This window comes from Candoia aspera, chromosome 5 (genome assembly GCF_035149785.1).
Source record: "Candoia aspera isolate rCanAsp1 chromosome 5, rCanAsp1.hap2, whole genome shotgun sequence".
NCBI classification, from domain to species: domain Eukaryota; kingdom Metazoa; phylum Chordata; class Lepidosauria; order Squamata; family Boidae; genus Candoia; species Candoia aspera.
In genome coordinates, this window is record NC_086157.1 from 94,865,012 (window position 1) to 94,881,126 (window position 16,115).

Here is a 16,115-nt window from a genome sequence, read left to right on the forward strand (position 1 = left end):
GCGACAATACAACGGGGATCGCCCAGCTGAAAGCAATCAGCAGAAGAATGGAAACCTGAGGATGGGCGATCCTGGAAACCCTCAACCAATGGCAGGGCAACGCATGGGACAAAGGGGGGTGACGTGACTGTGAGCGAGGGGGCGCTGACCGGCGCGGAGTATTTAAACCCCGCACCGGCGCGCTCCTGTCACTCTCAGCTTTTTTCTACCAACGTTGTACCTAACCTGAAATAAACCAGAACCTGCTTTGCAAACCAGCGTCTGAATGTTATTCAGAGGTAGGCAGCGCATGACACACTACAAGAAACAGTTTGATCTTAAACATGTAGATGAAGAGGTTTTTCACATAGGCAGTTTTACGGCTTTTAACTCAAGCAAAAGTATCATAAATTAACTAAATCCCTAATCTGTCTTTGCCCTGTCTAGCACAGCTGGTTACAACATTCATCATCTGTTTATCTAAATGGCTCCATATCGATACGGAACTGTAAAATCACTTTATCTACTAAGCTTACTTTGAGAATCTCTTAGATACAAAAACCGACCATGGTGGCTTAACGACAATCTACCAATTGCTATAGTTTGTTGCTACTCCTCAGCCAGAAACAGCATTACGATCTGTTTTAAACAGAAACTTTTCCAATCTTGGCCAACAACATTTATGGGTTGAAGTGCAAGATATACAGTATCAACAGTAACTGAAATTACTGAAATAAAGTTAGTATGAACATTAGTTTGAACTGAAGTTACTTACGGCTATTTCTCTGCATGCAGACATAGAAATTCCAGTACCTTCTATTTGCTTCAAAGCATAATCTTTATCATCTTTCCTAAGATAGGGGAAAAAAAATAATACAAAACTACATTACAAATTCAAAAGAATCTTTGCAAGCCCTATCTAGGATTACACACTCAATTAAATGTTTAGCACTATTTAGGACTGTACACAAAAAATAAATGTTTGAAAAAAAGATGAATGCTAGGTAGGTTCAACCAAAATATAATTCATATAATGCATAGCCAAGATCCATGTAGCTGGCTGGATTAGAGCATGACCTTTATACAGCACATTTATTTCATTTGCTATGCATAAATGTAAGCTGAATGTAACTGAATCTTTGAGTGTAAGTTGAGAGTAAGTCAACATTTGAGTACAAATCTCATGCAATAAACATCTGTAAAATTATTTTTAAAAGTGCTATCACCAACTAGAAATAAAAATATAAGGTATGGAATCTAACCTGCTAGACAAAATATATTACCAAATATATATATGTATGCAATGTCTTTATATAAAACAATTTATGTTCCAAATAAACCAGAAATGAATATATCATCAGAATGGCTAAAATGTAAACTTAAATATTTAACATGAGTGCATAAGACTATACAACCCATCTTCCCATTCCAGAATACAAGTGATCTTCCCAAAACTGCTTTGATTGAATGACTTAGAAATAAAAACGAAATTATAGATGAAAGACTGGTTTTAAAAACTCAGGTATAAAAACTAGCAAAGCAAATTTATCTTTTCCACTGTAGCATACAACTTTTAAAAGGTACAATGGTTTAACCTGACATAACCTGACATAACTAATGCTGTTGCATTTCAGCACCAAGGGCAGGGAATGCAATCTAAAGCAAATTATCCATCCATTTTGGGGAATTTATATTAAAAATGCCCAATCCTCTTCCTTTCCTACATTTTCTCTACATATATATGCATCAGTCTGATCCTGGAAATATTAAATCTGATACTTTTATTATTTATTATTTTATTGTATTTTAAATCTTTTACATTTATTGTACACTGCCCAGAGTCCCTCCTCAGGGGGGAGACGGGCAGTGGCAAAATCTGATGAATAAATAAATCCTTTCTAGCAACACTTGCTGAGAAGGGCAGCTATAGAAATCGAATGAATGAATGAATAGTAAAACACTAGAAAGACGAATAGAAGGCTATTACCTAGTTTAGAGTTCCGATCTTCCCATAATTAATCCCAAAAACAATTCTGGCCACTGACCATAAGAAAAAAAAATTAAGCAGAAATGTTTAGAGAAGATTAGGTAACATTTAACCATAGATAACTGCTTTGAGACATCTGACTTATATTCTATTAGTGACTTCTTTTCTTTACTGCAGCAATCTATGCCCTTCTCACAAATCCGCTGGAGGATTAGGAGATCCTCCATAGTATGTTTTGACAGATATGGAAAAAATGACAAAAATAATTTCCTTCCTCATTCTACTGACAAAAGTTTTCCTTTAGCAGAAGGATGGGTGTACTTGAATAAACTCAGACTGAACTGTAGTAAAAGGGAAGTACCCTAGGATTGGGAATCTATTCTGGGTGAGGCTGTACCCTCTTTAAAGAAATAAGTACAGGTAGTCCTTGAGTTACAATGGTAATTGGGCTGGAATTTCCATCACTAAGCAATGCAGTCGCAAAGCGTGATGTCATGTGACAGCATCACTTAGCAATGGCAATCCCTGCAGTCCCCATTGCCATCATTAACCAAATCCCACTGGTTGTTAGGTGAGGACCCACCCTGATCCAAGCTGCTCCCGGCTTGGTCACTCCCAGCCCAAGCCTCAGTAAGGTAAGGAATTGCCTCCTCTGCAACTCCCCCCACCTGCCTCTCTCCCCATCATCTCTGGCCTTTTGGCTGCCCTGCACAGCAAGCACTCCTCAGCGGTGGTGGCGCTGGGGCTGAAGTAGAGGCCCAGGACCTTCAGCAGTCTCAGCTGGCCGCCACTGCTCCCGGGCCTCTACTTCAGCCCTGGTTCCAAGGAGTGCCGCCTCAAGTCCCGTGCTGCAGGTGGCCACCCCAGCACCCCAGCCCAAAACCCCAGCTGCCCCTGCCACGCCCAGCTGGCCTTCACCGTCTTCTTCTTGCTGCTGCTGAGGTGTGCTTGGCCTGGCCCTATACAAGGCAGCTGCTGGCCACGCCAGGCCTTTTTCCGAGGCCACTCACGCTGTTCTCCAAATCACGTGCATTGTTCTCACTTCAGAAAGCCTTCAGAAACCTTCTGAGGGCTTCCAAAGTATCGTGAGAAGGCTGCACCTGCCATTCTCCAAATCATGTGCGCTGCTCTCAGAATGCATGGTTAATGATCTTGGTTGTGTCATTTGGGATTAAAAGTTCAGCAGGAAATCAATCTAAATTGTGCCACTGGAATAGAGAAATGGATGATTGGGAGCAAGCTATTAAGATCTCTGAACAAATAATGTGAATTGCCATCACAAAATCTACATGTATTACATGGGTAATCATCTGATGAAATGAGTTGAAGCTCTAAAAGCTTATGCCTTTTAATATATAGACAACCCATGACCCTTTGGGTCATAGTTTCAGAGGTATTTCCTTACCAGATTCCTCAATGCCTTCAACATTCTAATGTACTGCCTTCACTGGAAAAGTTCTTAAAAATTCAGGGATATATTCAGAGATGTATCTGCCTTGAAAATGGTCCATGTCATTCATATTGAACTGTATAGCACAGTCAAACATCAGGAGTTGACCACAGGAAATGTTTTATGACATTTTGTATTATGTCATAAAATGTTTTATGATTATTTTGATGTCATAAAATGTTTTATTCCATGGGAGTTGTGGGTCCAGATTTTGGATGCATTCTGTAAGTTAGCCCATTTGAGGTACCTTGGTTCAAAAACTGTTGGCCTATGATGCACTATTTTGCCCAGTTAAAGGTTGCAAACAAACAGATACGAGAATTTTAGTAGTATATAGATTTTTTTATTCAATAAAGTTACTATCAGACTCCTTCGGATTTTTGGCTACCATAGACTACATAAGTATCTCTCCTCCTACAACAATTACAGTAATCATGTAGTGACTGTAAGCAAGAAGCAGGATTTTGATTCTGATGATCAACCTATAAAATTCTGCCCAAATGAATGGAGCATTAAGATTCACCAATGGGTTCCAGAGTAGTGTGCCACTGCCATGTCCAATGCAGCCTGCAAGGTAACCCTGAGGTTCCACTTGCAGACTAAAGGGCACATTTTATGTGCAATAAAATCTACTTCTTTTCTCCATATCTAAATGGAGCTGTAGTCTTAGGCTCCTTGGAATGGGTGGGAATCCTCTTTTGCATAACAATGCATCTTAAGCTCTCTCCCCTTTGTTAAGCACTCAGCAGAGAATGAGAGAGCCATTTAGAACACATTCTGTGCAATTAACAACTGTTGTCCATTGAGTACTATTCTGTCTGCAGAGTTTTCTTTTCCTGGCTTGTCACAAAATGTAATCCTGGTGGAAGTCTATTCCAAAGTATTGGAGCTATGACCAAAGCCTCTTAACCACAATATGCCTATTCTGGTACACAGGAGAACGAAACGACCCTGGTCCAATTATTGAGTCAGGCTCACAGGTAGCTAAGCCGCCAGCAGATCTTGCAACATTGTCATTTTGTGCTAGCATCTTTCCTGAATCCCCAACTAATGTAATTACTGGAAATTAAGAGGTGGGGGCAAAATAAGGAAGGTCCAAAATAATTGAACAGGAGCATTCTCCTTACAGATCAAGGGGTAGAGTAAGGTCTTGGGTAACCCAGCCAACTGGATGCTACAACAATCCTGTGTGACATCATGAGGTCATGAAGCAAGAGCTTGGCCATCTCAGTAGCGAGGAAGCAACAAATTCTGCAAAAATTCATTTACTTCCAGAAACCACTGAATTTCCCCTGGAATGCTATATTCCAAAGGGGGAATAGAACATTCTGGAGTTCTTGGGAATGGAACTTTCCATTCCTGAATTGGTGATTTTGTGTATCTCAAACTTTATTTTAACTTGTATAAAATACATTTAAAATTATATAAGCCATCTGGAGAGGCATAGTGTAACAGGCAATGTAAAACTATTTTACATGAATAAGTTCCATCTGTATGGTAAAAAAAAAATCAAGTGTGCAAGATGGACACAACAATGCAAGTCATGGTGCAAACATTAAATAGCAGCAAATGTAATTGCCCAGATTTGGAGCACTGCTTAATAAAAAGTGACTAAGACTGCAGAAATAAAGGGAAGATATTCTGGCCTCATCCACTGCCAGAGAATGAAGGGTGATGTGGTTATTGCCTGATAGCTCAGAGACTAAGCATCTTACAGTCAATAAATTATAGGTCACTCCAATTCTAGGAGACCTCTCTGCACCCCTGCTATACTTTTCAAATTTCAAGATGAAGCCTTCCCCCTCAATCTCACAATATGAGGATAATTCTAAGTTTTTTTCATCACCCAGTCCTTGGGAGCATAACCCTACAGATACAGCCATAGGTATTTTCAGAATTGTGACTTGCATCTAGCAGGGGTGAAGCTTCAATGAACCTTGGCTTTGCCAGTCTTCAATAATAAAGCTTCAGTTTACTACTGTGCTTTGCTAGGATATTAGTGAGTACTCTAACCAGCATCTCTGTCATATACTATGCACATCCCAACATCTTTTATCTTATCACTCCAATCTATACTATACTTTGGTGTAACCTGGAATGACCAGAGAGCGCTCCTGCATTAGCTCATTCCTATGAGTCTCCAACCCAGGACACTGGCAAGCTTTAGCTATACCTCCTTGGCTCATCACAGCATAAAGAATGGCAGCACAGCATAAGCAAGATAAAGTTGGTTCTATATGCAGTGGAGAAAATAAACATAATGAATGAAATGGAGGTTGTACCCTTTTCCTGTCTTTTAGATATGACCAAGGTCAAACCCAGCTTATCTCTTTGCCTAATCATATCAGACCCAAATTCACCCTTCCTGCCCCAGACAAAGCCCCCCCCACCAAAGAATAGAAGCCTTCTCACCAGTTCATAGTACAGCCCAAGGGCAGCCTTTACAAGAAAATGGCAACATAAAGAAACCCTAACCCTTCTACCCTCCATCGGCTGATGACCTCAATATTCCATCTCCTTGGACTTCCTCACATGGAGCTGGCTAGCTTCCCCAAATTGGCCAGCCAATCAGATCCCTAGGATTTTTTGCCTTGTAGCCCTCAACTTCTATAAAAATCTTGGCTTTTCCATTGTTAAGGGTCCCTTTTTCTTGCAAAGCAGGCACCCAACAGATCGTTGCAATAAACATGGTTCTTCTCCTCAGCGTTGTGCTCCTTCTTCAGACCAAATCCATGATATAGATATCATCCAAAAAGGTAGCCCTGCATGGAAATTACTTCTCCACTCTCTAACGAAAAGAACATTCCTCTCTAACTTAGAATGGCCCTGGTATTCATTACACCTCTCAAGAAGGGTGAGACTAACTCGATTCCATAACACTCAGCAGAGAATTAAAAACTGCACAAAATTTACTTTGCTGTTCTCTCTCAGCAAGTCCACTTTTAAGAACATTGTACGCAAAGACCTAATATCCATAACAGTTATTTTTTCTTCCATTATAATATATTCCATTTATATGTCATGAATTTTAGATGTAGGTCTGAAAGGAAATATTTTCTTATTATTAATCTTCCAGCATCCTGGGACCTTTGCTTATTTTGGCTAAAGAAGAAATTTAATCTGGATGCAGGCTTTTGTATAGTCTACAGACCTTGCTCATTTAATTCTATTTTTAAAATTCATCCATTTAAGTCAACATTCCTAAATCTAAAACAAATATTCACATTTTGTTAATATTTGATACGCTCATTTTTTTCTCCTATTTACTGCAGCAACTTGCAACTTTGGATCCAATCCCCTGTTTAAAAATGCTTTATAGTATTGTTAAGTCTAAGAAAGAAATGAAAATGAATTCAGGATACTGCACTTGGTGAAAGTGCTAATAGAATAAGAAAAGTCTGGAAAAAAGTAGAGCGTGAGGATGGGGAGAATGGATTGTCACATATCCAGCTATAGTGAGATAATCCTACATTAAAAACAACAAAAAATAACATACTTCAAAAGAATTGTAGCTGATCTAAAAGAAAAATGGAAAAACCTGCCTTATTTTCCTTGTAGTTACTGTATTGTCATCCATGTACATCATGGAAACTCAACTCAGAAGAATTAAATATTATATTTAACTGGTATCCTATTGACCAAAGGCTCTTGAAAGCTTGCGCTTCACACATTGTCTGATGATAGTTTATTGGATAAACCCTAATTTATTATTTATTCATTCAAATTATGTGGCCCCCTATCTCATGGTGACTCTGGGCAGCTAACAATATTTAAAAATATAACTTAACATAAAACAGAACTGACAGCCAAGGTAAAAAAAAAAATCTACCAGAAACTGAACAAGTTCATGAACTCTAATTGCCTGAGTTAACATTATATATTAAGTCACAAACAAACAATACTTTGGCTTGGTTCACACATTATACAAAACCACTGGAACTGATTTTTAGTAACTCCTCTTCTGAAATGTTGCATTGGAGTGTTGGCTCGCCTTTTGGAACAATCAGATAATAATATAAAGGAAGTTGACAAAATTGCTTCTCACCAAATTCACTGATGGAAACCTTTATTGAAGCAAGTGGAGATAATTATCTAATTCAGTCAATCATTAGATTTATGATGATTCCTTTCTAGTGTGGTAGGAAATTTAAATCACTAAAAGCCTCATTCACAAATTATGCATCACTCAGAAATTATGCAATGATCTCCTTTCAGAGCCAAAAATCAGCCCCAGTTTCTTTGTTTTGGAAAGAAATTAATATACATATATTTAAATTGGCAGTTTTAATTATCAGTAGTATGTTTTAAAATATATATTCACATATTTCTGAATAATCTGAAGAACCAAAATAATTTCTCCTGCCTAGCATTAAGCTATACAGTACTTCCCAAATTTTGTTCATTGTCACCTTACGTACTTCCAATCAAAATTCAGCCAAAAATGTTCCTAAGCATTTTGTGTGTGCGCGCGCGCCTTTGAGTTGACTCCTGGAGGCTGCCTGGACTACTCCCTGCAGTTTTCTTGTCAAGATTTCAGAAGTGGTTTGCCATTGCCCTCTTCCTAGGGCTGAAAAACAATGACTGGCCCAGGGTCACCCAGCTGGCTTTGTGCCTAAGGCAGAACTAGAACTCATGTTTCCTGGTTTCTAGCCCAGTGCAGAATTTAGCCAAATAGGTTCTCAAGCATATTTAATAATGTGTAAAGTTCACTGTAGTCTTTATATTTATTCTTGCTACCTTTACATGTAAGAACAATAATAGTATTTTTAATCACCAGGCATAAATTCAATCTTTATACATGTTAAACAAGTCATACAGCCACATCATAAGCTAACTTTAGCCATATTTTAATATTTATCCAGTTTACAACTTACACCTTCAGTCTAACCATTTTTTAACACTCACTGCACTTGTCATCCATTTTTCTTGAACACTAACATTTATAGCACTCCTTTCAATTTAATGTTTGATATATCACTATCATTTCCATTCAGATCTCTAAAACAGTCCTTCACTATTTCCTCACATTAGTATCACTGTAAATCAAAACATCTCTTATTTTTAATTTGATACATTCACATGGTGGATCCTTGTTTAGCTCTCTTGTCAAAACAATTGTTTATTTCCATCAACACTGCTCAGCATTTTCTTTTCCTCTTCTAACCTTAACCATTTCTTGCGCTCTTTGACCATATTCTTTGCAACTATGTCTAATTTCTGTCTATATTATACATTATCCTCTAATCATTATTTTTGCAGCAATTTTTATCTTACCCACATTTGTTCATCGAAAATCACTTTTAGTTCTCCCTTCTACCAAGCATCCTTTTGCATACTTTCCATTAGTAGAACTCCACACTTTTTTCTGGCAGTCGGTAATATAATTCTTTCCACTTTATCCCAAACAATTTTCGCATCATCTTTTGTGTTCAAATACTATTCATTCTGTTGGGAGATTAATTTGTCCTCTACTACTCTTGCATACAGAACTCATACTTCTTTCTTCTTGCAATTGTTCTGTTTGTACTTGGAGGAAAAAACCCCCACTTCTTCCATGTTCATTTCCCTTAAGAACCACTCTTGGCACTACCAAACAATGCTCCATCCCACATTCAGAACCTCTCATCCCCCTTGTAGCCTTCACTTATTCTCTCAGCTTTCCACCATGAATAATCATTTATTTGTAATATTTATAGGCTATTCTACATAAGATGCTGTCAGAACTTGCAATAAAATAAAAATGTGCAAAGACAGAGAAGGAAATGCATAAATCCATAATCCATCATAAATAATCAATTCCGCTTTTCAAATTATATTCATTCCTTTACACACAAACACACACACAAACATACTGTGTATGTATGTGGTAAAGGAATGAATATATATATAATATTCATATATTATATGAATATATAAACATACATATATAAACAGATTTCTGCTTAAACTACATCTTCAAAACAGATCTTTTCCTACGTAGATGCTCATTAAAAAGTCTCAATTTTCACTTTTCCCGGATCTCTGAATAGCCCAATAACTTTTTCTATATTCTTTCATCTCACTTCCATACCTCCATTCATGTTGCCTATTGAATATTTTATTCCACCAAATTATGTTCATTCAGAATGTTGCACATTTCCCTCCAAAAGTTAACCTCTTGTTCTTATATTATCATTTACTAGAACCTAACAACCTATGGATTCCTATTTTTGTACACACTCATAAAACTTTATTATTATTATTATTATTATTTGGTGAAAGGGCCCCTGTGCAAGCACTGAGTCATGTCTGACCGTTTGGGGGGAAACCGCTTTCACAATGTTTTCTTGGCAGACTATATTGGGGTGGTTTGCCATTGCCTTCCCCAGTCTTTTTTTTTTACATTTAGTCCTTTCATTCCTAATTAAATCAACACTTTTACTTTTCTGGATGTATTTGTCAATTCCAATCCATAAGATCAGAACTTCTTCATTCAGATCAACTACATCCTTCCCCTTTCCCTTAGTTTCAGATACATGACATATCTGATTTCTTTCATTTTATTCGTTAATTCAGGCTCTTTACCATTTACTCCTATTATATTCCAAATCACAATCTTTCATATGCCATGTCTATCACTAGCTAAGGCCACAGATACTGACTTCTGTGACCAAAGGTTTTGATGAATTGAGGCTTTCATATAATATTTTTAAGGAACACTGAGAAGGTATAGATCAGATTACTACCCTTGGCCACAACTGCGTCAGATATAGTTTTCCCTGCTAAAGTAAGGATAGTACGGGTTAGTTTGGGCATTTTTTAACCACAAATATAACCAAAACTCAAATTTACTTTATGTAAACTCATGCTCTTCTATAAAAGTTAGGATCATTACAGACTATCTTGCAAGCTAACATCCTGTTGCCACCATTTTACCAACCATAAGTTACACATATTGTATTAACAAAACATGTTACTTGTTGAGTCACTTGTTGAGATGGGTGGCTATAGAAATTAAATTAAAAAAAAACACGATAGGCCACTGATCTTTTAAAAACGATGTCACTTGGTAAAATAATATTTAACTTCAACATGTGAAAGCTGAGCAACAATTCACATTAAAACAAACAAACACCTTTTTTATGGTAGATGAAAAGCTATATGTAACCAGCATGGAATTTTATAGTGACACAATATTATATCTTAAATGAAAACATGAAAATGAAATACAACTTGCCCAAAACTGATACAATAGTTTTCAAAATGCTGGCCACTATATTCAGCAGGAAGCTTTCTTTAAAAACATTACACAAGAAAATGTATATATCCTGATTGTTAACTGAAGGCCTAAACTTATTAGGATGTTAGATGTAAGATGAGGAGTGCTAGAAACACAACAAATAAAACCACAATTACTAATGATACCAGCTATTAACACAATTAATGTGCTAATAGTAGGATAAGAAACAAGAGGCATTGTTAACATAAAAGCCAGAGACACAACTATAAGAAGATAAGTGTGAAGAGAGGGTATGTTCTGGAAGTTATCTATTACCTCATTTTAGTAATATATTTTCATTGCAGTGTCCAATGGTTTATATATACTTGCAAACAGAAAAGCAAGTGGAGCAAGGGGAAAAGACTTAATCAGTTGGTTATAATTATGTCAGTAATTAAATCCAACATTAAATAATGTTGGATTACAACCAAGAGCACGGAAAGTTTTTTGCAAAAAGCTAGTTGGGAAGGAGAGCAAAATATTAAGAAAAGTAATTATAGGTAAGAAAAATAAGACCTACAGATGTAACAGACTCAGGACAGTGGAGACAGGCATTTTTCCATGTGGGGAAGGCATAACTTAGTCACCAAGCATGTGTTTTACATGCACAAACACCCAGCTCATGTAAAGAATCAGGCAGCAGATGATGAAAAAGACATGCATTTGCCTGAGGTCCTGGAGAACTGCTACTAGTTACAGTCATGAACAATGCAGGACTAGATGCACAAGGGAGTGCAATCCAGGATAAGAAACCTCCCTCTGCTTCCTAAATGCAAAGAAGGGTCTTTTCCCAATGTGCTGCCCCCCAGATGTGTTTCCCTTCCTATTTGGAAATGGCGAAACGGCAATCGAGTAACTGTAGGGAATGAGAAAGACGAAGGGTTAACTGCTGCACCAAGTTCAGTGGACTACCCTTTTTCATACCATACTTTGATGTCTCACGCCCGTTAGCCTCAGAGGCATTACAAAGGCAAGCGCGGAGGTTTGCTGTCAAAGCCTGATCAGAGCTCCACAGGTAAAAGCTCTCTCCCCCAAGGGCCAGAGCGCAAGAGAAAGTTACGGTGTACCCGTCAGTGCCCAGGAACATACCTCCGGAGAGGACCACAGCGAAGCGGACTGCGTGGCAGACGGAAAAGCCCTCAAGAGTGGCTCCAGAGCAGAGAAAAAACAGACAGCACCGACACCAAATGCTGAAGGGAGAAAGAGGACGACGAGGAGTGACAGAGGAGAGAGGAGAGAGGGGCACTGCGGCAGCCTTCTCTAACTTAGCCACCTCCAGTCGTGTCGGATTACAGCCCTCGCCGTTCCTAGGCATCCTGCCCAACGGAGAGCGATGGGAGCTGTAGTCCGACACATCTGGAGGGCACCCGGTTGGGGAAAGGCGGCGTCCGAAAGACACGGGGGAGGGCGGCGGAGAGCGCCCGGCCCAACCTTCACAAGCGCCCCGACTCACTCACCCGTCCTTCCGCTTGGCCTTGTAGACGTGCCCGTAGGTCCCCCTCCCAACCTTGCAGCCCTCGTACTCGAAGAGGTCTTCCACGCGTTCTCGCTCCCCGGTCAGCTTCACCTTGAAGTCATAGTCCATCTTCATTCAGCGCCCGGGCTCGCCGCCACCTCCGCCTCCTCAGACGGCACCCCACCCTGCGAAGCCCCCGCCTGCCACCGCCGCCGCCGCAGGCACCAGGGAGGAGGAGGAGGCGCCGCCGCGACGCGGACCATCCAGGTATAGTGGGGAGAAGAGGGGAAAGCTGCGGCGAGAGCGGGCAAGGCAAGGCAAGGCGGGGCCCTCTATTCTTCCGCGCCTCCTCCTCCTCCTCGCCGCCTTCGTCCTCCTCCCCGCAGCCGGCTCGAGAGCCACACAGGCAAGCCGCTCTACGCCAGCCGGTATCTCGTTACTCTATATACGGCAGTCGCGCCTGACCGCGCTGCTGCAAAAGAAGAGCGTCGCAAAGCGTCGCCTCTCTTTTTCTGAGTCTCCCCTCGTCCTCGAGAGCGCACCACGTGGAATCCAACCGGCTCCGAAGCAGCCCCTCCTCCCCGGTAGTTTCCCCTCCCCAACATGCACCGCGCCATAGCTGCCAGCTAAAGACTTCGGCAGTATCGCTACTGTAAATCAACACGGGCCGCATAGAAACGTATAATCTAAGCGCCTTGGGAGCTGTTGTTGCAGATCCACCGGATATGAGGTTAGTGTACTGTATGCTGGGAGTTGGAGTTTACCGGTTGTGATTGGAGACGTTGAGAGTGGGAAAACCAGGTGCATGCTGGGCGTTGTAGTCCACGTATGTGTTTGGAACACTAGGAATGGGGGGGGTTCCCTGGTTTCCATGGGAACGTATTTCTAGCAACTGGTTTCTGGGTCTGAAGTGTCATGGACTCGCGATAAATAAAGGCTGCAGCTTTAAGGTAACCAGGAGCTACAGCAATTTTCAGAGCTGATGTGTTAGGGCAGAATTGTGACAAAAAGAAAAAAAAAACCCAACCCAGTTTTTACTGAAAATGTTATGTTGGTAGAGAGCAAGGCAGTAAAGTGCTGATAACTTAATGATAACTTAAAAGACACACCAGTTGAATACTTGACAAAACTTCTCTTCATCTCCTAGACAAGACTGTACACATAAGAGGAACCTCCTAGCTCCTTTTAGGAGCAAAGAAGTACAGGTAGTCCTCTGTTAAGTATGGTAATTGGGACCGGAAACACTGTCACTAAGCAACATGGTCGTAAAGCACAATGTCACACAACCACACCAACTTACGGCAGCAGTTGCGGTTGCGGTTGTTAAATGCATCTCATGCAGTCATTAAGCATGAGGTCATGTGACCACGACTTGAAACTTCCAGTCGGCTTCCCTGTTGACTTTGCTTGTTGGAAGCTGGCAGTGAAGGTCGCAAATGGTGATCACATGACCGTGGGATGCTGTGACCGTCGTAATTGTGAGCTGGTTGCTAAACACCCAAATTGCAATCACGTGACTGCGGGGATTCTGCGATGGCTGCAACTTCAAGGACTGGTTGTCAGTCTCCTCATTCGAGGACTACCTTTATTTCCTGTGTGATCTTGTAAAAAACATGGCCTAAACAGGGAGGTTGTTTCCTCCATCACGTCATTCCTCTGTCATTTTAATGGACATTTTTAATGATGAAATCACAGTACTATCTTGTCTCAAAAACCTGGGTGCTATTGTTATGCCATAAGTTGTTTACCAGAAACTCCTACCGCAGACCGTTTACAGTGATGTGCTACTTCTTTACACGGTCTTGCCACAGGCTGTCAGTTTTTAAACCAACCTTGGAAGTTACACCTTAGCTGAAGAAGAGCTCTTGGTGCAGACATGAGCAAGCAGTAATGTTAATCATTAACTCAGCAAAAATACTGCAGGGTGTTTTCTTTTTCCTCTCTTCTACTTGTCTGGTCAGTTAGATAAACATTTCATTGCCACTGTTTTTCAAACTGAGGTAATTTTAAAAAACAAATCATTGTGACCGAAGATTGAAAATCCTAAAACTAATCATGTGAATTGCTGATTCACTGAACTGCAAACTGAATCATCGTTTGATGATTCAGTTAAAAAATACCTGACCTTATATAGGCTATGCATATAAGGTAATTGTTGATAAATGGACAAAACTGTTTATGACAAAATTAAATGGCAATGCCAAGCAAAAGATTTCATGGAACAGTTACAAGTTTATTTTTGGTAACAAGCTTGTTATGCCAAACTACAACACAGTTCTATTTTATTTTTTAGAATTTTCATTGGGCTTAAACAGCTCTTTTTGGATTAATATCCATGTAATATTACCTCTTTCTGTGAAATTCTTGTAACATAGACTTTCCCAAATTGGTTTTTCCCAGATGCACTTGGACTACAACTCCCAGAATTCCCAGACAGCAGGTTGGAAGAGGTTCTGTAGAGTATCTATGATTACTGGGATCTGCTTTATTATTTATTTATTGAGCTTCTATCCTCCCTTTCATTGAGGAGTTCGAGGCAACATATGCTATGCTCTCTTCTCCAAAACAACCCTGCAGAGTAGATTGTTTCAAACACAGGGGCAGTGTTATAAAGAAAATGAAGCATCTGTATTTATTTTTGGAAGTATGTAAGTATCTACCTCTAATGTAATTAAACTGATTGTCATGCTTCCCGATCAAACGTTCCGAGAACATCTGATTGGACTCGCATGCACGAATGGACTTGACACATGTTGGGACTTGCGAGTCAGTGGAGTTGGGAGGGGGAACATGCCAGGAGTGTGAAAACATCTTGTTTGGACTATCCCTGGTATCCAAGGTCAAGCTACCAAGCTGTTGGAAACATCTGCGGGGAGTTGAGCTGACTGGCACAAAGAGGGGGGCTGCATGCCTGAGAGAGGGAGGGGGCTTGTACTCATTGGGTCGTTTAACTTGGGGAAAACACGGGAACTTCCATTCATAACTTTTTCACTGTTCTGTGTGCTACTTTCCATTAGAGATTTCTACTAAAATCATGTATGAATCAGAATTAATGGTAAATTGAGTAACAGTCATTACACTGATGCAATTTCTACAAAATAAAATATCAATAGAACCAAACTATTTTATTTAGTATTGCATTCATTTTCCCAACGTATTTTAATAATTACTGTAGTGTTCTTTCAGATGAAACTCACTGGTTATGTTCACACTGTTCGTTTAACTCACTCAGTTACTACCTCATTTTTACTATTTGATCTGGAATAATTATACTAACTGGATAAAGGACCATCAGTTTGGCGAATATGGTTCTCACCTGCTTCCTTCTGTTCTGTTTTCACAAAACCCCCGTACCAGGAGATACTGCCAAAGCTATAATATGTCAGTGGCCCCTTCCCCACGGCCAGGCAGGTAGTAGCAGGCATGGCTTGAACACTGCAGCTTAATCAAGTCCTTGGGAAATATGCTGTGTCATTGTGAGGGACAACTTTGTTTTAACCGCTTTAGGCTTAAGCCTCATCTCCTTAGAGAACTGACTGGGTAGTACAAGACCATTAATCCAGAACTGGATTATTACAAGTACTGTAGTAGTAAGGTCACTCTAGTAGTGATCTGACTAGAGAAAAGTACTTCTAACAATTGATTTAGGATGCTTCAGATTAAAATAGTCTCTCACTAGATCCTGAGTTGGTCAGGATTCTAAGTTCGTACAACATGCTGGCTCTAGAAATGATCCAGTTATGTATGAGGTATGAGTGCAGCATGGGTGTTGGTAAGAATTATGAATGCAAGCAACAGGTAATTTGGCAGGGGAAGAACATGTGAATCTTCAAAATTAGTTGGGTATTGCCTAAGGCTGACTTTGTTTTGAGATCTGAGCCACCTTTACCACTGAGTATGAGGAAGTAATATATCTACTTGTAGATATTATAAGAATAATCCCCACTTTGGGGTCACTGCTTGCTTTTTGGCCTTGGGGTGTCTG

General features: G+C 39.9%; 1 protein-coding gene across 3 annotated transcripts in view; it reads right to left on the reverse strand.

The window, feature by feature from the left end:
* Nucleotides 1–12,319, reverse strand: part of CDK8 (cyclin dependent kinase 8) — a 52,333-nt gene extending 40,014 nt beyond the window's left edge. Inside the window, exons 1-2 of one of the 3 annotated variants that reach the window (XM_063305751.1) lie at nucleotides 12,132–12,319; nucleotides 755–830 (exon numbers count right to left, since the gene is read on the reverse strand). In XM_063305751.1, coding sequence (XP_063161821.1) covers nucleotides 755–830; nucleotides 12,132–12,265 — 210 coding nt within the window. In that variant the 5' untranslated portion in view covers nucleotides 12,266–12,319. Of the gene's footprint in view, nucleotides 1–754; nucleotides 831–11,763; nucleotides 11,851–12,131 lie in introns of those variants that run through there. The other 2 variants (XM_063305750.1, XM_063305752.1) reach the window with 2 other exon arrangements.
* Nucleotides 12,320–16,115: the final 3,796 nt, after the last annotated feature.